At 37.9% G+C, this 21,728-nt stretch overlaps 1 protein-coding gene across 1 annotated transcript in view; it reads left to right on the top strand.

The window, feature by feature from the left end:
* CCDC148 (coiled-coil domain containing 148) overlaps positions 1–21,728 on the top strand; it is a gene marked incomplete at both ends in the record, with an annotated part of 77,021 nt that extends 55,293 nt beyond the window's left edge. Inside the window, 5 exons of the mRNA XM_080621997.1 lie at positions 3,113–3,253; positions 9,604–9,722; positions 16,156–16,273; positions 19,470–19,610; positions 21,582–21,728. Coding sequence (XP_080478123.1) covers positions 3,113–3,253; positions 9,604–9,722; positions 16,156–16,273; positions 19,470–19,610; positions 21,582–21,728 — 666 coding nt within the window. The remainder of the gene's footprint in view (positions 1–3,112; positions 3,254–9,603; positions 9,723–16,155; positions 16,274–19,469; positions 19,611–21,581) is intronic.

Genomic DNA, 21,728 nt, shown 5'->3' with positions numbered 1-21,728 from the left:
ATACCTAGAGGAGAGGGTGCAAGGAGGATGGGGCCAGGCTCTTTCCAGAGGTGCCCAGTGACAGGAAAGAGGCAGCAGGCACAAACTGACACATTTGAAATTCCATTCCATTCATCATTTCTTTACTGAGAGGGTGGGTAACACCAGAACATATTGGCCAGAGAGGTTGTAGAGCCTCCACCATTTGGAGATACTTAAACTGTGATTCAACATGGTCCTAGGTAATCAGTTGCATCTGACCTTGCTTGAGCAGGGTGAGTGGCCTGGATGGCCTTGATAGGTCCTTTCCAACCTCAGTTGCTCTGATTCTGTTTTCTTCAACCTGGAATAATTTTAACCATAAACATGGCTTCATATTCCCTTTTACAGAATAAAGAATTGAATGTGGATCTCCCAAAACCTGAGTGAGAGGGCTCAAGGTATTTATGCTATGATATAGCAGTCCGGATTAATCAAGTCATTAAATAAAATTTGGAAAGTACTTATTTGCACATACTGCTTGAATTCATTATGTTTGGGATGACCAAAAGCAGGATATTACTGAGGGGGTGGGAGGAAGTGAAAACCTACTACTTAGGAAAAACTAAGGTAAATTATTCATATGCAGCATATATTCAAGTGGGACCGGTCATTTTTAGTTTTCTTTTTCTGGAGAAAAAAAAAAAAAAAGAAAAAAAAAAAAAAAAAGAAAAAGATTCAGTGCAGATGCTTAGAGCTATTTATATTACACTACTTATGTCTAAGGATTATTTATGCTAATACGTCTCTTCTAGTTAACAGAAAATAGGGGGGTGGGGGAGAACAGGTGATCTGTTCTTGGAGATCTCACCCTGATCTTGGGTGTCCCACAAGTGCCCAGTCTGCTCCCTAGTTCTTACAGAAACTCAACATACCTATGACTGTCACGTTAAAGGATTTGGGAGGGTGTTTTTTCTTCTTAGGAATTAAAGGATAGTTTTACCACTGTCAAAGAAGCTCTACGAAATAAATCTTTCATTAACAATTTTATTACTATCATTATTATTATATATGTAAGTTCCAATTTAGGGAACATTTCCAAAATTCTGAGAAGATCATAAGTGAAGAGTAGCATATCTGTCCTAAGGAACACTGCAATAAGATTTGTAATTTTTCCTTTCATATGGTGCAAGTTTGAATTCCCATTTGAAATAATTTTGTAAGAATACCAGAAAGAAAAATAGGGTTTTCTATGCTGTCTGCCATTACATTACTACACACTCAGACATATGGACAGGTGGTTTGCATGTATGTATCCTAAATGATCCCTCTTGCATATTTTCAGGCATCCATGTCCAGCTCTGGTTTCCACGTGCACACATTTGTTCCCTCCTTGCAAACCATCCCACTACATTTTTTGAGATTCATTCAGTGCCATTAATACTTGCTGGCACAGAGTTATCCCTGTTCTACCCCACTGTCCTATAAAGTAATGAGTAGCATTGTCCAAATAGCGTGGAGAGGGAGGGAAATAGAGAGGTTTGGGGTTTCAGGATCTCGTGCCTTTTTTGTGCTGGCTGCTTACATTTTCCTAGTTGCAAAGATAATTTTTTACTTGCTCTCTTCCTGTAAAACATCTAATTGGGGAAGATGGCTGTTACCTAGCTTCCTCCCCCATTCCCCCGCTGAAAGGAAAGACAGGAGATTTCAGAAGGTGAAACAGAGTTATGAACAGGCCCCCACTGAGAATTACTGACAAAAATGGAAGGAGAGAGGTAAAAAAAGAGTTTAATGCTCAGTTGAATCATAATACTTAACTTTGGGGTTGGAGTTGAATCTGGGAAGAATTGTATGTACTCTGAGAGAGTAACAGCGTAAATGAAAGTTATTTGAAGCACCTCCAAACTCAATAGTTGTTATTAAAACAGGGGAAAACTAAAGATACAAATCACTGAGAACCTCAGACCCCAGACAGCACTGGACCCCTGAGCAATTTTTTCAGAAGCACAGAACAGAAGAATTAATAGAGTATGTCCGCATAGCTAGTGAAATGCAGTAAAGGTGGTAAAATATATATTAATATCTTAGTACCTACTGTAGTATAGAAAACCAGATGAAAAATGGCTGAAATGCTTGTTCCTTCGGGGAACGCAGAGTACTGTTACACTTGACAAATCCATTGTAAAAAGAGCTGGCAAGCCAACAAAAAGCAGACACTGTTAATCCTGTTGAAACCAGTGTGAAACAGATGGGTGTACAACTGTTCTTGACAGCACCAAGGTAAATCAGGGCTCCACGCTAACTGAGAACAGTGTGCTCGAGATCACTGAAAACCAGTCTCTAACTATTATCAATTACTGAGGATGTGTTGTCTTGTTTAACCAATAAAGTGTATCAGGAATATGTCAAAAATGGATTTCTGGCATAATGAGCTGAGCAATCCATCCCATCCCCAACATGTTTTGTTAAGTGGGGTGGCAGGCCCTGTAATGAGGGTGTGGTGGAGCTGGTACCTGCCATGCTTCCACATGTGCTGAAACAGCAGTCTCAGCAGCCACGGGGCAGCTGAGCTGCGGCTGATGTCTGTCTTCCCACAGATAAGTGGGAAGTTTGGTATACGGGACCACTACAGGCACTGGTCACAACCCTTCACAGCTGGCAGGGATCCTGGAATAATTTTGCACAGTTTGAAAGCTGACAAAAGATGAAATCTTTGTTGCTGGAGTCTGTTGATTTCCAGAGTTGATTAAAAGTGAAGTGCTGTTTCAGAACTGCCCAAGTTAAAAGGTGTGAGCAGGCTCTGGCCTTTTAGCCCCGGTCTCCATTCGTTCATAGGTTCATTAAGAAATTTATATGTCACTGGAAGTCTAAGCATTGAAGGGGAGTTTGAGATCTGATGTTACTGAGATGGTTTTGGTAATTTTGCCAAAAATCTTTTCATATGTGATTTTGTTGCATAGTATGCCAGTCAGTTGCAAATTGTACATTAGCATGCAGAACACTGGTGCTTACTGAGTGATTATATATTGCTGGTAAGATTATAAATCTTAGTTTGTAAATGGGTTACATGGGTTTTCTTCCCTCTCTCAGTTTGGCAGGTTCACTGTATTGCACAAGTCTGATGCAGGACTGTCTTTTCAACTATTTCTTTCAGGTTATACACTGGCAAGCACAGCAGGAACAGGCTGCTAAACTAGAAGCTGCTATAGCTGCTAGAAGAAAAGAAGAGAAAGATGAGAAAGAAAGGCTACAGAAAGAACAGGAAATTATTCGTAGAGCTCAGGAGAAAGAAAAAGTATGAGAATCTTTTATATGTTTTTGCATACATTAATATACAATTGCTTTTAAAATCTTTAATTTATCTCAGTACCTTGTAGTCTTGTAACGTATTAGGAATTAGCATAGAGGTGAGCAAATGGTTAGTTGAGTCTTGCTATTATCCACCTTAGCTTTAAAGCTGCTTGCTCTTACACATCAAATGTACTTTGTTACATGTCTATAAAAAAAACAGTCACATACACAAATAAGTGTATGTGACTGTCGCTGCATCACAGAAAATAAGTGCAGAGGCACTACTGGGTTTCTAACTCGTACAGCTTTGTGCTTTTTAGCATGTGGCAAGGACTCTGAAAGCTTCCCATGCTGCAGTTAAGTATGCTGCAATGCAGCAAATGAGCCTTACAGGGTATTGTCTGCAAGAGAGCGCATTGCACTTTGCAGCACAAGGACCTTAACAGTGGGCCTGAAGCCCAATGGTAATATTAACCATATCAGGATATCGAAAGTCTGTAACGTTATTCTAAGTACTTCGGTGGTGACAACTTGGGAAATGGTTTTCGTGAATAACCCTAAACTTCAACTTAATGTAAGATCAGAAATCCACTATAGTGAATGTAATGCTTTTAGAAAATCAAGCTATGTCACATGTATTTGTGTTGACCTTTTTATTTAAATGATATGACAAAAATCCAAGAGGTTTTATTAGAACTTTACCTCTTTTTCTGAGTATTTTTTATACTGAAATCTGATATGTTTTGAATCCAACTCACCTGTGGTCTATTCGTTAAGACTGCGTGGAAAAAGTAAGTCGGAGAATGTCATAGTTTCTTATTGCTTTGTCTTTTAAGTGCTGCTCAGTAAATAGTCTCTTTTACTGGACTAGTCATGCCAGCATATTTGCAAGAAGAAGCACTAAAAGCTGTTCTCTTATAATATTCCAGTTAGAAGTTTAGAAAACAAGGCTAAACTGTTCCAAAGAGAGTATTTTTATGAGGCATATGATGGCTTTAGTGATATTAGTACATGTCACACTACAGGAAACTAGTGGAAAAGAAGGAAGAAAACAAAATCTTTTTATATGTTAGCATGTTTTCTCTTTAGATTTTGCCACCTTATCTGTATTTACCTGACATATTTCTGTGTAACATATCCTGCTGAGAGTAGATGTTTACTGATGGGACTACAACATGGCCAGGTAGACACCCTGGAATCTGATGGACTGTCATGTCCATAGCGGTGTCTATAGCAGTGATATTCCTTGCAGGGGAAAAAGCCAGACACAAAACTGTCCCTACTTACAGCAATTTGTTTAAGTTGTAAGTGAAACAATTTACAGCACTTACTAAAAGCAGTAAAGAGATTATAGCAGAGCAAAATAAAAGACTTGCAGGCAGGTGGAACTGACTGCTGCTTTAGCAAAAGAATGAAAATAGTCCTACACTACTTGGAATTTCCTCATCTATTTTTATAGCGCTCAAATATCTTTTCCTTGCTTAGTCCAAATATGTCTTCATGCCATGTCAAACAGGTCAAGAGCAGAAGCTCTTGTAGCTTATTGTATTCCTAGTAGGTAGTTTGCATAACCATTGAATTTGGTTATATCAACAATTCTGCAAGAAGCACCTGACTGAAACAGTTACCTGGAGAAAAGAAGCTGAAGTTGTGAAAGCCTTCTTGTCTCGAGATCAACTCATTATTTCTCATTGCTGCAAGTCCCCAGAACCAACATTTTAAAAGTTGCCTAATTTCAAATTGATTCTGATTTATTTGTGAGTTCATTCTTCTTGGTCGTGTCTGCATTTGCATACTGAGTGTATCCAATTTCTTCTCTAGTTGAAGAAGTTTCTGTTTACATCTGATTTTATTGTTTTTCTGCAATTTATCTTGAAGATGAAATATGCATTCTTGACAGAGCATTATCTTTTTATTCAAGTATGCTAAATCATATAGTTAGCAAAATTGCAACTAATTATCCCAGAGCCAGTTTCAAGAGATGTTTCTCTTCCCTTCAAAATACACAGAAACACTCACTTTTCGTAAGAATCAGAAAAGCAAAGATTGGAAGAGACTCAAGAGGTCTCTAGTCAAATCTCCTGCTCAGGAATGAGGTCCAACCAGGTAACTCATGGTCTTATCCTTATTTTAATTTGTTCTATTTATCCTTAAATTATCTCTAATATTTCAGACTGTCATTCCAGGTTCAAAAGTTGAGAAAGGTGTTGCAACCCTGCACTTTCAGAGAAAACCGGGCTCAATTTAAATCACTATTGGTTTGACCTTAAATTGGCCTATTGCATATATTGCTGGTGAACTTTTTAGACATAAACCTCTATAAAAAGACAGAGGAAAAATTTTAAAAATTATGTGCAATGTGTTACAATACTATTATATATATATATATAATTTTTTTTTCACACTGACATGTGTTTCCGAGTGTTTGTTCTTTGTTGATATGTTGTTACTGTTCTCACAGTAAGGTCACAGTAAGTGACCTTATTAGTGTATATAAATATATAAAGGGGGAGTGTCATGAGGATGGAGCCAGGCTCTTCTCAGTGGCAAACAATGATAGGACAAGGGGTAATGGGTACAAACTGGAACACAAGAGGCTCCACTTAAACTTGAGAAGAAACTTCTCAGTGAGGGTGACGGAACACTGGAACAGGCTGCCCAGGGGGGTTGTGGAGTCTCCTTCTCTGGAGACATTCAAAACCCGCCTGGACACATTCCTGTGTGACCTTATCTAGGTGTTCCTGCTCTGGCAGGGAGATTGGACTAGATGATCTTTTGAGGTCCCTTCCAATCTCTAACATACTGTGATACTGTGATACATGCTGGATTTAAAGTTATAAAATAACAAGGCAGAACTTCTAAATTATGTGTCTGCAGTCATCTTCTATGATAGAATTTTCAGAGTGAGATGTGATGAAGTTTTGGCTGGTATGGATAATGCATAAGTTGTTTCAGTTGGAACATGTGATTGTGAGATGCTCTGATTTCTCCCCCAGCACTGGACACAGTGCAGGGAGGGGCAGCCCATGTTAAGTGATGGTTTGCTGCTTAAGTTATGAGAAACTTAGCTGCTGCTTTTCTTTCTGTTACAGCTTGTTCTGCTTATTTGTCTTTACTCACACTGTGATTATAGTGGCAGGTGGCTCTGAAACCACAAGGAAGGGAAGAGGATTGGTGAGCCTGTGCTGATCTAACCAAGCAGCAATGTCAATTTTTTGTGTAAATAATTTGGTTGTGCAAACTTTCCGCTTGTCTCTGGCCTATGTGTAATGTCTGTATAGAACTGCCTATGCGCAGATGGAAGAGCAGCTGTTTGAGGCCAGCAGTCATATGTTTCATTTAAGTATGTTACATCTTAGATCCTTAAAAAGGGCTGCTAACCTTATACTGCAACTGCTTTTCTGGTGAATGTTCTACAGCAGCATGAAGATCATGTAAAATGCCTGTGATCAGTGTAAAAGAAATTCCCAGTCTCTACCTAGCCTGTAATCTGTCAGGGTACATCAAGTACTTGCAAACCTGAGAATGGCTAAAATGACATTAAATCTTAAATACCAATGCTGCATTTGTTCTGTTGGACTGCAGATCAGATTTTTCCCTATATATTTAAATATGGAATTTCAGAAGTATCCACTGGCCCCTAATTAGGGTTTATGAGAAAAACTTCAGGCAATTTGAAATACAGAAAGGGAATAGTTGCAAAAGAGAGAGTTTTATTTCATAAATATTAAGTGTTCAAAAAGGAAAAAAAAAAAAAAAAAAGCATTCTAAGAGTGTTCCTATGGAGACAGGCTGGGAGAGCTGTGGTTGTTCAGCCTGGAGAAGAAAAGGCTGTGAGGAGACCTTAGAGCAGCTTCCAGTCTCTACAGAGGCTGACAAGAAAGCTGGAAAAGGGCTTTTTACAAGGGTAGGTAGGGAGAGAACAATGGGGAATGACTTCAAACTGACAGAGAGGAGATTCAGATTAGCTCATATGAAGAGTTTCCTCCCTGTGAGGGTGGTGAGGCGCTGGCACAGGTTGCCCAGAGAAGCTGTGGCTGCCCCATCCCTGGCAGTGTTCAAGGCCAGGTGGGATGGGGCTTTGAGCAACCTGGACTAGTGGAAGGTGTTCCTGCCTGTGGCAGGGGGTTGGAACTGGATGAGCTTTAAGGTCACTTTCAACCCAAACCATTCTGTGATTCTGTATAAAGAGGATGGTATTCTGACTGCCATTTCAACTGAAATCTGCAAAAGAGGCTTAAATTCAATACAGTTCAGTGGATGATATTGAAGGTTTTCTTGCTCTTTTATAAAAAATTTTTGCGAAATGATTTTATAAGTAAAATTCATTGTAAGAAATTGACTGTGTTTTGGGGTGGTAGGATAAGGTCTCAGACTTTCACAGGAAATTTATGAATTTAACTGTAAAATCAAGATATTATTGAGGTATAATTTCAGTTGCTTTTATAATTAATTTTATAATTAATATTTTTGTAGTTATTAAAATTCATCAGTTTTCTTAGATTTTTCTGTCTTTCTCTAATTCTATTTATTTTTCCAGCTGTATTTTAAATTATAGAAACATAATGCTGTTTTGTCAGTGAATTACAAGTGGCAGCATTGTCATATGCTTCTTTCATGATAAACAACCTTTTCAAAAACTTAATCTTGATTTTCAATGTAAACTCTATCTTTGTATTGCTGGAAGCAAGAGCTTTTAGTGAATCATATAGCTTTTCTCTATTTGTCAAGAGGTCTGTTAAGGAATTAAGGGGTTTCTCAGTCAGCCCTGAGGTGGTATGAAACCCCATACTGTTCTCTGGCTATTCTTTTGGATTCTAATTCGGAATTACACCAGGGTATGTTATTACCTCTGTGTCCCAACTTGTCTTCCTCTTCTGGTATCTGCATGAATGGATAAAAAAAGCTCCAAAACAAACTAAACCCAAAACAACAGAGTGGAAATGAGAATGTGAAGTACAAAGAGAAATTGCAAGAGTGCTAACCCTTGTAGATCTGTGTCATCCTAACTCTTATTGTTGGGATAGCAGAGTACTTAGTATAACAGAAAAGAGAATATGTGGTACAACTCATATTCCAGGTCATCTCCAACAGGTACTAGAATGTATTGTTATTGTTACAACTGAAACAGGCAGGATAGGTCAGCAGAGTTTGAATTAGGGCAAGAAACTGCAGGATCAGGTCTTATACTGAGGTGTGTTGGGGTTTTCCATAAGGCATAAAGATACAAGAAATGGCTGGAGCTTCATGTTGCCAATATGCATAATTCATATCTTTCATAGACAGAGTTGAGGAATTACGATCATATCCAGCCACTTTATGTAGGTTTTATATTATTAACATAATAAGGATGCTGTGCTGTCTACAGATGTCTAAGCTGTTCCTGAAAATTAATTGCTGAAATTAGGTAAACTAAAGGGCTTTCTTTCCTAATACATAACTTGCCCATTAGTGCTTATTAAAAAAAAATCTCAGCTGTGATTTGATGTGTCTTCTCCTTATCTTGTTTTCTTTGGTTGGTTGGTTTGTTTGTTTTTCTATTCTGTATTGATGGTAATTGTATATATTCTGTATTGCTGTTAATCTTCTAAACAATGTGTGGCTTTCATGAGATGAAGTCAAGCCTAGCCGCTAGTGCTGGGCTTTGCAGTAAGTAGCTGAGGTCCCACAGGTGGCAGGGAGAAAAGCTACAATGGAACCAGCCAGGAGCCTGACCTGCCCTGTCTCTTGTCTCCAGCAGTGGCCTTAAATTAGAGGAAACTGTTACAATAATTTCCCTTCCTTCAGGCTACTTTCCTGTCTCCAGCTGTTCCCTGATACTGATGTGGTTTGTCAGTTTAGTAACACCTCTGCAGGGGCTGTCTTTGGGAAGTTGCCTTGTCCTTCCTGAAGCATGTGTGAACTTCCTGCATCCATCACCTTCTTCCTGTTCCTCAGCGGGCTCTCCACATCAGCCAGAGTGAGCTGGGCTGGTGTGAATCCAGCCCTTTGAGCTACTCTAGGGCACTTTAACTGAAAGAACATTCACTCACTTGAGCAGCACAGTTGAAGGTTTTGGTGGCACAGTAGGAAAGCAAGGAGCAAATGAAAGTGGTAGCCTTGAGTTTGCAGTTGAAAATTATATTCAAATTAGTATCCACAGTCTGGTTTTACTGTTTCTGTGTGTGGGCTCCATACTCTGTGTTCTCCTAGTAAATCTTTTGTTAGCCCATACTGTTCTAAAATAAAAATTTTATTCTAAAAAGAGCAAACTTGGATTTTCTTTAATTTAATGCTTTTCTTACTTTATTTGCTGTCACTTCCTTGGCTTGTGAATTATTGTTAATTTGTTTACTGCATTTGTTCAAACTCTAGGTGAAAAAGTACTGGGCTGAGAAGCAGCTCAAGTGGCAAAAACAGGAAGAGAAAAATCTACAACATCTAGAGGAATTAAGAAAATTAATGTCTGAACAAGCAGTTAAAGACAGAGAAAGGTAAAAGAAACTAAATGTGAACACCTATAGTATCAATAGGAACTTCTTATCATCTAATTTGCTTTGATCTCCCAACTTCCTAAATTAGAATAAATTGAGATAAGTAATTTTTTTCCTTCCTGTTTGGCAGTTACTCTGGTCTATACACCAAGTGTGCATCATTGAATCTTGGATGCAATTTATTTGTTAGTTTGAATTAATTCATATTCATCAAAGTTTTAGACCTCTGTAAGCACTAAACTGGTGTAATCATGATAGGGTACACAACATTAAAATCAGCTCCCTTTGTGATTTTTTTAGTTGTAGCTGGGTTATCAGACCTACATTCCCACTTTGCAGACTTAGTTATAATTACGCTTGTTTTGTTTTAGAGGCAAGCGAGAGGAGAACATTAAGCACTTAACAGCCTCAAAGTTACTTATTATTCTTTTAGAGGGTCTTAAACTGCTTATCTAGTTGTAGATGCTCTTCATTTGTTTGATGTAATTTAGGACTTCAGCCTTTAAAAATTTGAATCCTTGTAAAGTCTTCGTTATTGAATATGGCCTTTAATGACCTGCTGAAGAAATACTTGATTTTGCAGAGGAATTCCTCTGTCACAGAGGAGCATAAAACCCCCTGTCTGTAGTCTGGCTATAATTGCTCTCCAGTCGTAGGCTTCCTTTTTCTTCATAGAGGGAGCCACCAAATTGCATGGACCAGATATGTAATTAAAATAAAGTACCATTTGCACTACAATATTAAACTTAGTCTTAAGCATTCTGTGGGAAATGCCACTTCAATCTTATTTTGTTATGATACCTTGCTGACAGCTGAATTTAAATGTCTATCCTCATGCTACAAATATATCTATACCTTTCCTTCATCATACCTCCAATGATTTTAGCTCATAGCAAAAGAAACATACGTACTTGAATTACTGAGTTTTCAGTAGAATTGATCAGGAAAAAAAAAAGACTTTTCTTTAAACCTGTGTACCGCACTATGCCATACAATTGGGGAATGTTCTTTTCTTATGCTAATAAACCTTGCAGAATAAAATACAAGGAAATGGCACAGCTCATTGAGGAATGCAGGAAGGAAATAATCACACCTTTAGGCTATTACAAGTCAAAAGTCAGTAAATGCTTAGTATTATGTTTTCCAGAATTGGCATACTGTACAAAATAAAACAGGTTTTAAAAAACTGCTTGCTGTTTGTGAAGATTAATAATTCTTTCAAATTACTTAATGCTTTTCATCTTCAAAGCCTTCAGAAATATAAATCAAAGGGCAGAGACATTACTGTTATTAGGGGCTGTAGTGCTACAAGTACAGTATAAGGCATTTTAAAATATATATTGTACTGAACTAAGGTAGACACACTGGCATCATGATTTTACAGTGCAGAACTGCAGTCCTCTAGAAATTAATAGCATTCTTACATGTTTCACCTACTGGAGCAGATAAATTCGTTTTGAGTCTCTGCAGAACTGATGATGAAAAATGGCATGGGCCAGCACCACAGTTCTGATCCAACACGAAAAAGAAAAGATTTTTGGATTGTGAGCAGATTGACGATTCCAAATACAAGATACAGCCTGGATAGTGCATAGCGTTTAGAATAGATATAATAAGGTATTCGGAAATGGTTTGCCGTTATCCTGAATTGTTTTTAAAATTAATTTTAAATTAAGTAATCAGGTTTATAAAAAGGAAAATTATTATCACAGAGTCACTGTGGTGCTCTGTTTATTCAGGTCTTGCTTTGTAATTGCAAGATGGTGAATAGCCAGAGCTATCAACAGATTAAAAAAAAAAAGGATTAAAGGCACTTGAAAGTGGATGTAGAATTTCAAGTGACCAAGTCCAAATTTGCTTTCTCCAACTCCTCTGCTCAGTGATTGCCTGACAGTGGAGACATTTAACTGACTAGATATTTAATTTTCTGGTGTGGAAGTTCCTAGGTAGCTGCAGTTTTATGTTGTGTGTGTCTTAGAACTGTTGTTTTCAGAGCAGCTGGCTACCCAGCACTTACCTACACCCCAGAGGGTTTGAGTTTATGTAAGTTCCCACAGATGTTGATCAAGTAAAAGGTGGTGAAAGTAGCAAGTTGAACACAAAATCCTAACAAGCAATGCTATTTGCATTCAGCAACGTGAGAGGGGAAAAGGATTGTTCTGTGATTTCTGCTCCAAGCACATCTTCTGTATTATTTCTTTATCCAACAGTTAGGTCATACAAAATTTGTAAAAGTGTTCAAAAAAACCCAGGGGGGGCTGGAGTAAGAACCTGGGTCTGCCCAGATCCTTGTCAAATGCCCCACCAAGCAGGCAAAAATCATGCTCCTTTTTTTTTCTTTCTTCTACCCCCATTCATTCTGTATTGTTTGCTCATAGTGGTCCAGCTATTAACACAGGAGTGGAGGTGCCTTTACCTGGACTACTGTATGTTTTCACTGGTTGTGATGCTTGCTGTTAATGCAGAAAATGCCAATTTGAACTCCTTCAGGCTAAGAACCTGAGACTAAAACTGTCTGGAAAAGAGCTCTTATTACTGGTGTGTATCATAAAAGGTCCAGGCTGGCCACATTTGAAAAGGAAAGCAGAGAGTTCTGATACTTTTTAAAATAAAAATTAAAGGTTTGGTAGTTGACAGCTCCAGAGTGAGAAATGCACCAGAAACAGCAGGTACGAGATAAATGGTGTGTGTTCTCCTTGCTGGTATTCAGCAGGACTTAACCCCATTAAGCTGGGGTAGCTGGTGGGACTACTTCAGGGGTAAGAAATTAGTGTTGGCAAGAAACACTTGCATGTGGTCCATTGAAAATACAGGTGTAAGCATGGATGTACATCTACTGCAGTCGGTCCTTCGTATGTCCATAGGATCACGTGTTCAGCTATTCTAAATGTCTTAAGTTAGGTCGTCTACATGCCTATGTCTTGAAGGACACAAATAATAAGCTCTCTTTTAATTTAGTATCAAGAACTACAAACTGTGTTTAAGTGTTACTATGCTTCAAGAATTAGCATCCAAAAGGGCAGATGTTTGTCTGATGATACAAGTCCACTTCTCCCTTTTTTAATCCATGCAGTGAATTTCAGTTAGATCCTTTATTGGGTCCCTTAGGTATGGGATGGGTTGTATATACATAAAATTTTCTAGCAGAACATCACACAGACCTCCAGCAATAGATTTTGCATTACTGTTGCAGGTCAAGAATTTAATTGGCATGAGATTGTGCAAATATTTTCACTCACTACCTATGGGAAACAGAGTGGCACAGTCCTATTCTCCATTGAGGAAGTGAGTGGGAAACATTTGCAAACATTTTAACGCAGCATCTGCACTGCTGCCAGCCCTGGCCCTGAATTCAAAGGGCAGGGGTGGGCGAGTCGGAAGGAAACAATTACTCTTCACAAGAATTCTCTCATATTAACCGTTAGAAAGAGAGCAATGGCAGCTGTTTTCCATGCAGCTCTGTTTACCACATGCCAGGGATGAAGACACTTGTGTACTGCATTTCTCCTTCCCTTGTGCTCTTGGAAGCAATTCTGTGGTGGGAACGCATGCAGGTGGCCTTTCCTCTTTCCCTGCTTGCCCTACCTACTTAAAGATTTTCCCCTTCTTGAAGAAGAGCTGTCACCAACTCCCCCAAACCCCTCCTTTCCAGTCAGTGCTCCACATTGAAGGGACACAGAACAGAAAGAATCCAGGAAAACTGTGTACAAATAATTGGGTGTTAAAGCTATTCATAAAGCTGGGAATATGAGGAGGTTGGTAGTGGAGCCAATGCCTCAAGCTCGTACTGTTATGTCTTATGTCCTTAGAGCTGGGGCCAAGGTTAGGCTGCGCACTCCAATGTAGACACCACACTTTAGCTGCAGTATAAACTAACAAAGGATCTGACCCATCATTTTTGTCATGGGAACCAGTGGCTACTTCTGCAGTATATGGAAGACTTTCTATGCTGGCTGCCCTCTGCCTTGGCAACTTTATATATCGATTATAAATATATTCAATATTTAATTATATATTGAATATTATAATAATATAATATTTAATTATATAATAATATTATATATTATTATATAATATTATATATTGATAATTATCTATTATATTATTATATATTATATATATAATATATTTCAATATATAATCACAGGTGGAAACTCAAGCAGATCTTAGTCACTAGGATAATGCTTTCTACTGTTTACATGAGATTTATTCAACTGACAAAGGGTAAAAGAATAAGTTGTGATATACAGAAAAACCTATCTATGTTATAATCCATTTTTTGCAAGTTTTCTAAAAATGTCATGATAAAAATAGCAGTTTATTATTTCCTATTGAATATTTATGAGATCGTGTCTGAAAGCAGGGTTCTAATGAAATTATGCTTATCAAAAATTACATAAGTGTGTACCCATAATACTTCAAAAAGGTATCTTTGCTGAAACTAATCAACTAAGCTCATTTTTCAGCTGGTAATTTATTAAAATTTTTATTTACTGTGGTGCTTAAGGTAAAAATTTAGTATTAAGACCTTTTAACCTTTTCTATAAAATTAAGTTTACTTTGAAGAAATAGTAGCTAAAATATTACGAAGTTTAGTGCCGTGAAAGCAAATTAACAACTTTAATTGGATGTGGACACTGAAATCAAATCTCAAGTAAATATTTAAAGGTAAGTATAAAAAGTATTGGAAGGATGTTCCAAATTAGGAACATGATGTACAGCTTAATATGTGTTTGCAAGTTTCTCTGCCTTCCCTGAGTGCAGATTTCATAGCCCTGCCATTGCCCTCTGGCATGAAACTTAATCTTTGTTAATACTGGCCTTGGTCTCCCCAGCATGAGCAAGATGATGATCTCCTTAGGATAAAATAGTAATGAAAACATGAAGCACCTTCTTAGGAGCAGCAACTCCTGCATCAAGATGCTGCATCCTTGCTCTACTCTGGTCTCCTGTCAGTGACTTTGACAATCAATTGCAATCACTTACCTCTATGCAAATAGGGTATGGAAATTCCAAAATGTTCTCTTTTAGCAATGCTTTACATTCCTATGTAGGAGAAAACTTCTGCAGGATAGACAAAGTATGTGACATTAGACCTGGATGAGTGCCCCTCAGTGTTCCTTATTGGTAATTTACAGAAGTTTCCAGGGTACTGAATTTCCTGTCTGATCACACTGGAGTATTTTAGACATGTATCATAGTAATTGGCTCAAGCAGACTGAAAGGTTTTCAATATAATAAAATTTTTGTCATTTTTCAGTAAAATATGAATATCTGCTTGTTACTAAATTTTCTGCATAGAAAAAGAAGATTAGGCTTTCTCCCTGGAACAAAATGACTTCTGAAGGTTACTGCTGTAAGCATTCATCTGCATAAACTGCAGTGGCCACAGTAAGAAACTGAAAGCCTCTGGGGCATCCTCAGGCAGCTTTGTACCACTCTCGTGACAAACTTGTTTGTCCTGGTAATTGTTATTGGATTATTGATGCTGTGGTCTTTTCTAGCTACTGACATAACTGTACATTTAGTTCTGATTTTTGCAGTTTATAGCACAATTTATATACTCCTTTGAGCTTACTGAAATTTCGAGTAAGAAAATAAAAATACATTTTATTGTAGTTGAAGCAACTCTTCTCCATTTCTCTAAAGGCAACTTAAAATTTCAAGGGTAAAACAAGGATAATTCTCTGACTGCGAAGCGTGGTAGTGGCAATTCCTATGTAAGGACTAAAAGTGACATACCAAAGGATACCCTGCAGCTTCACTGAGAAAGTTTGGCAGTGAACTGAGGGTTATTTAGGAAATACAGTTGTGTCATATTATTTGGGCTATTGCGAAAAGTTGAGTGGCAAAAATAATGCTGTATATAAAGTTTCAGGGTATTTGTGCTAACCTCCATTTTTTTTCCTTTTGAAGAAGGATGTAATTCTCAAGTTTTCATGCTTCTTCCAGTAACAAGATTGGAGTGATGTGTTTCTTTTAGTGGAAAGGGTTATAAGAAAGAGTTCTGCTATACACAGATGTCAGAGAACATTTCTTCTTGGCAAAGAAAATTTGGGGGGGGAAGTGACAGGGCTATATAAAGCATGCTAGAGAAAATCTGTGTTCTGGAAATGAAATCTGAAAGGTTAGCCAAGTTGTTTGGGAAAAAAATAAAATAAAGTAAAAAACCCTAAAAAACCCCCCGAAACAAATTTAAAAAACCCCACATCTCCCTTAGCTCCCTTTCCCCAAAAAGTCCGAACAAACAAATAAACCACATTCAAATGAAAAAGCATTTTTTGCATTTTTCAGGTGTTTTGATGAACCACAGCGGTGGTGTTATGTGGATAGAGAAAACATCAGACTAGTTTTCAAACTGAAATAGCATAACAGAAATTTAAAATTAACCTTGACCAGTGCTTTTTCCATTTGTGTGTATGCTGGTTTTCAGGGTAAAGTTTAGACAAGCATTACTAGAAAAACGGTTGCTGGAGAAAAAGGAACTAGCCCTTCAAGCAGCACATGAAGAAGAGGAAAAAAAGAAATGCCTTGCACTGCTACGACAACAGGTGCTTTTATTTCCTTGATATAGTATTTTCATATACAGTAATAATACAAGCACATACTGTCATATTATGTGAAAGATAAAAGGAACAATCTATCAAAAGCAAATAAATGAAGAAGTTAAAATGGTCTGACTTAAACAGTAATTCTGTCATGTTATAAACCCCGTGTGCTTTGTAACTGTGACAACAGGAACATTATGATGTTAAATTGCACTGTAGAAGCTGTTAATATCTGCAAATAGATAGATACTGTTTTTCTGGGTTGGATATGATTACTTTTTTGTTGTTGCTGTTACTTTGTTGTTGGTTTGTTGGGGTTTTTTAAAATAATCTTAAGTCTGTCTTGAGTGTTCGGCAAGATTTCTGAGTAATTTAAATTCTTTTTAAATTATGAAAACCTACAGACCTTGGATGACTTTTCTTCAGAGAGAGATTTAACTCTCTGTGAAACTTCGGTGTGTTATTTTAAAAACGACATCTCAGAAAATGCTTGCTAATGTTTGTCATAGTAAATGTAGTGTTTTGGGTTTTTTTACTGCTGACTTCTTAAGTACTAATTTTACCTTCATTTATATTTCCATATTTATTCTCCTTGTTTTTCCTGCCAAAGTTGAAAAGGAAAAATCAAGATTTCACATTCTTTACACTCTAGGAACTGCAGCCCAAATGTGCACCCAAAGGAAAATAAGGGAGGGAGAAGAGATGCTCTCCAAATCCTTTTCATTTCAGATAGTTTAAACAGCACTAATGCAGCAGCTTTCTCTCCAAGACTGCATCAAAAGGAGAGTGATAAGCAGGTCGAAGGAGGTGATCCTGCCCCTCTGCTCTCGTGAGACCTCAATTGGAGTATTGTGTGCAGTTATGGTGTCCTCAACATAAAAAGGACATGGAACTGTTGGAACAAGCCCAGAGGAGGGCCACGAGGATGATCAGGGGACTGGAGCACCTCCTATATGAAGACAGGTTGAGAAAGTTGGGGCTGTTCAGCCTGGAGAAGAGAAGGCTGCGTGGAGACCTCATAGCAGCCTTCCAGTATCTGAAGGGGGCCTATAAGGATGCTGAGGACGGACTCTTCATTAGGGACTGTAGTGATAGGAGAATGGGTAATGGGTTCAAACTTAAACAGGGGAAGTTTAGATTGGATCTAAGGAAGAAATTCTTTACTGAGAGGGTGGTGAGGCACTGGAATGGGTTGCCCAAGGAAGTTGTGAATGCTCCATTGCTGATGGTGTTCAAGGCCAGGTTGGACAGAGCCTTGGGTGACATGGTTTAGTGTGAGGTGTCCCTGCCCATAGCAGGGGGGTTGGAACTAGATGATCTTAAGGTCCTTTCCAACCCTACTATTCTATGATTCTATGACTACCCATGGTTAAATATACAGTATATGATGCAGCCTTGACCTCACCTTCAGCATGTCCTTTGGCTTCAGGATTAACCATCCCAGTACAGTGTGCATGCCAGTGAAATTCTTCTTTGTGGCTATGGCTTTGTAAATCCTTTCACTTCAGCATTTGGGTGTACGAGGTCCAGAAGAAAGAAAAATATAGCAGAGGTCAAATACTGCAAGCCATCTTCTGTGGGATAACTGAGTGTAACAGGAATAAATAAACCTAATGGATCATTAGTCTGTTATTTCAGTATATTATTTAAACTGTTGAACTCAGGCTCATCTCCAGTCAATAATACTTTATTTTTAATGATCTGATTCAGTTAAATATTTTGCTGTATTTCCAGCACTATTTTAGGTTGGCAATGCATTTTTAATAACTCTATTACATCTTTTGTAAGTCACTGGTTGAATTGCATTCTTTTGCATCAGACATCACAAAAAGCTGGTTGAGAGTCATGATCTGTTGCTCTCTTCTGACTGACCCAGTTCTCTTGCCAAAGTAGAAAATGCTTCTAGGATGGCCTTTGACCAGCATGGTAGAGTTCCCACTTCATTACATTTTCTAACCAGTATTTAATTCTCTGTTTCACACTAATGAATTACTGCTTCATAAAATATGCCCCTTAGTTGTATGTGGGGAAAAACAAGATATTTACTAAAGTCATCCCATCTGTATATTTTGACAGCCTGTGAACACAAAGGTGTGACATTTTCTTAAAGAGATGGCAAAAAATTACCATACATAATTTTAAATATTTGTTTCTTGTTTTAGCCATTCAGATGGTGTCCTGACTTCAATTATTTTGCTTATGCATCTTTCTGTATCTTCCAAGTAGTATTAGCCTGTATCTAAATATTTTAACCCAAAGAAAATAATAAATGAAAAAAGATTCTCTCTTACACAATGTAATGTCAGAGAGAATCTTTGATACTGATCTAGCCACAGGAAATTAAACAGTTAAAACAGAGCATTTAAGAAAAAAATCCAAAGAATTATATTATTTGTGGCATATCACTCTATGTTGTTGCCTGTGACTCAGTAAAAACTGTGAACTACTTGATCTGAACACCTTTGTTTCCATCCGAAGAAAAAGAAAATTCAGACTTACAAGAATTGTGGGCATTGCTAAATTCTGAGTCTGCTGGTTCTTTTTGCTTACTGGTTTTGAAAGTCAGAGCTCATGTCAAGTTCTGCTAGAAAGCTGAGGATGCTATTACTTCTCTGCCTGCATTCTTGCTGAGCAGATGCCTCCTCCACAGCCAGGACTGCATGCCACGGTTACGGTGTCAGTAGTGCACGTATCTGGGAAGTGCTGTTTTCTGGTAGCCTAAAGCTTAGCATAAGCTTATTTCCTACCTGGGGTATGACAAAGTGGCAATGTAAACTATCTCTTTGTGGAAATGCAGTTCAGCTTTCAAGTTTATGTTTTCAAGGACTGACAACTGGCATTCACAATATGCAGGTTATTCAGTGTTAAGCCTGCCCACACAGCAGGAAGTTCTCCACTTCACAGCAGTTCTGGGCATGCACAGTGCCATATTAAGTCCAGACAATTAAATTGTCTCCATTGGGAAACAGGAAAAAAAGTTTGCCTGATTATTATACTCTGTCAATGTGGTTTTACTCTGGATTCTAGTTTTAAGTTTATAACTTTTATATTAGGATACAGAGTGGTTTAAGACAACTTTTGAAATTTTTCAACCAGGTAAATGATCATATTCCCAAAGGATGAGTTATTGATAATAACCTTTTGTCACCTTAGGTCTACACAGATAGAGTAATTGTTGTTTTCATGTAATGTGTTTTAGGTTGCTGTTGTTGCAAAATTAGATTCAGCTAGAGCAGTGGCTGATACAGTGGCGTCTAAAGCTCGGATAGGCATCGGAACCAAAGAAGAGTTTGATATTCAGAAGCCACTGTTTCAGTTGCATACATACAATGAACAGCAGGTAATTGTCTCTAATCACACGATATAGTTTATTGTACGCACATATATATCTTAATAGTGGTATGTGATACTAATATTAGTAATTTATCTCCTAAATAGCAATATTAGCAGCAGAATATAGAATATAATTTGTGTAAAAATAAAAACATTAGGACAAATTGGTGGGGTAATCTCTCTGCTCCGGTGTAGATGCTGGAGGACCATAATGAGAGTGAGCATAAGGGTGTGTTCAGGTCCATCATAGGAGTCCTGGGCTCTTCCTGAACAGCATCCCCCACTGCCACCACTAGACAAAGGATGCTGGGCTCAATGGACCACTGTGCAGCTGCTGTGTTTGCTGGGCATTTTGACTGAGCTATTTGCTATTTTTTCCTTTCAAAACTCACCCCTTTTACGTTTTTATGCATTTATTTAAAGAATGCCTCCTTTTCCCCTGGTCCAGTTAGTGTTGTACAAAGTATCTGAAGTGAATTGACTCAGCATAGAAGTTTTCCTGAATGTATGCAAAACAGCTGTGTTAAAGGTAACTTAATTATGAGGCATTCTTTTTTTCTTGGAAGATTATGCACAGCACAAGTCTTTCCATAAGGTGTAAATTAGTATCTTGACTATCTTACACTGTTGCTAGACTGAGGATCAGTTGGGATGTGATATGCAAGGGCTAAAGGAGAAGGAACTGGTGAGGTGGAAAAGAAGCAGGAAACTGGAGTAACTGTATTCGCATTTTCAGGTCACTCATACTGCTGAGGACAGTGGTAGCATAGTTTCAAGTGGAATTAGTAACATAGGGGAGGATTTTTTTATTCCTTCACTGTTCCCCGTCTGCTCAGTCTACACATTTGAAATTATTCCCAGTCTGGAATTTGAAAATTATATTTACAGCAAAAGAAGTGCTATGATATAATTCTGTGGCATAAAAGCTTTCTTTTAGCATTGAATAAGCTGAAATTTAATGATGTCTATAACTAAGCTTGTCCAGCACTTCCCATTTTAAAGGCATTTTAAATCATCTCAGTTTGATAAAAGAGAGATGTGGCACAAGAGATACAGGGTTTTTTTGGCTAGTAAAATTTATCCAAATCTGAACTATGTATGAGGTTCTGAAAAGCCTTAGCTTAAAAATGTTCTAAAAACGTGTATTTGGGATTGATATCTGAATTCTCAGAATATTCTTCCTATTTCCACTCAAAATGGGATTTGGTACTGCTTGAATTGCAGTATGTGTCTCCTGCCAATCACACTGGTGCGCTCCATCCCAGAGCTGCAGTGGTTGTGAATAGTGTTTCCCAGTGCTGGGCTTCCCAGCAGCTCTGGGCTTTGTGGCGGTAGATGCTAGAGTTGAAGGCAATGTCACACGTTCTCTTTTACTTTCAGTGCTCTCTCACTATAGCCCATGGAAGAAGGATTTGAGAGAGGCTTACAAGTTTTGCCAAATGACCTGTCAACAAATTTTAGAAGTAATTTTCTTAGGCATTAATTGTTGTTTGATGTAAAATGGAAGTGGTACTGCTATGTAGTCACAGACAATGCTGTGAGAAAAATCGGAAACATGTTTGAAGCACCTGGATGCCATAGAAACAAATAGGAAGAGACTAGAAGTGTTGTGCTGAAAGCAGGGCTGTATTGGTGGGGAGCATTAGAGGAGTCAGCAAATCTTTGCTGAGCAGGCTGAACTAAACATCACTTGGTTTCTCAGCTACCCTGTCAGTTTTGCTAAGGAATGACAACCAGGGCTGTTAAAATAGTTTGTGATCACTAATATTAAAAAGGATAATATCAAGATATGTGCAGTGAGATAAGACTTGTTTCCTGTAGAGTTTCTCTGCTTTTGAAGGCTTTATTTTATGACAGTAATTTTCTGTCTTTTAAAACTTTTTAAATATATACATTTACAGATAACCTGTGAGAGACACTGTTAATGAGGAAAGTATTGTTTTGTTTCTATTTATCATTGTGTGGTTTATATTAACAGATCATTTCTGACCCTAGACTTCGTGTTGAGCTAGCTCTTCGAGAAGCTGGTCTTCATAAAACACTTTATGCAAAAGAGATTTTACCAAAAATTCCTCCACTGAAGCTTCCACGAAGAGATATGGAATCTACAGCTTTTAAAATGTGA

Source organism: Psittacula echo (assembly GCF_963264785.1).
Source record: "Psittacula echo genome assembly, chromosome: 6".
In the NCBI taxonomy this organism is placed as follows: Eukaryota; Metazoa; Chordata; class Aves; order Psittaciformes; family Psittacidae; genus Psittacula; species Psittacula echo.
The sequence above is the reverse complement of the archived record's forward strand: the minus strand, read 5'-3'. Positions and strand labels throughout refer to the sequence as shown.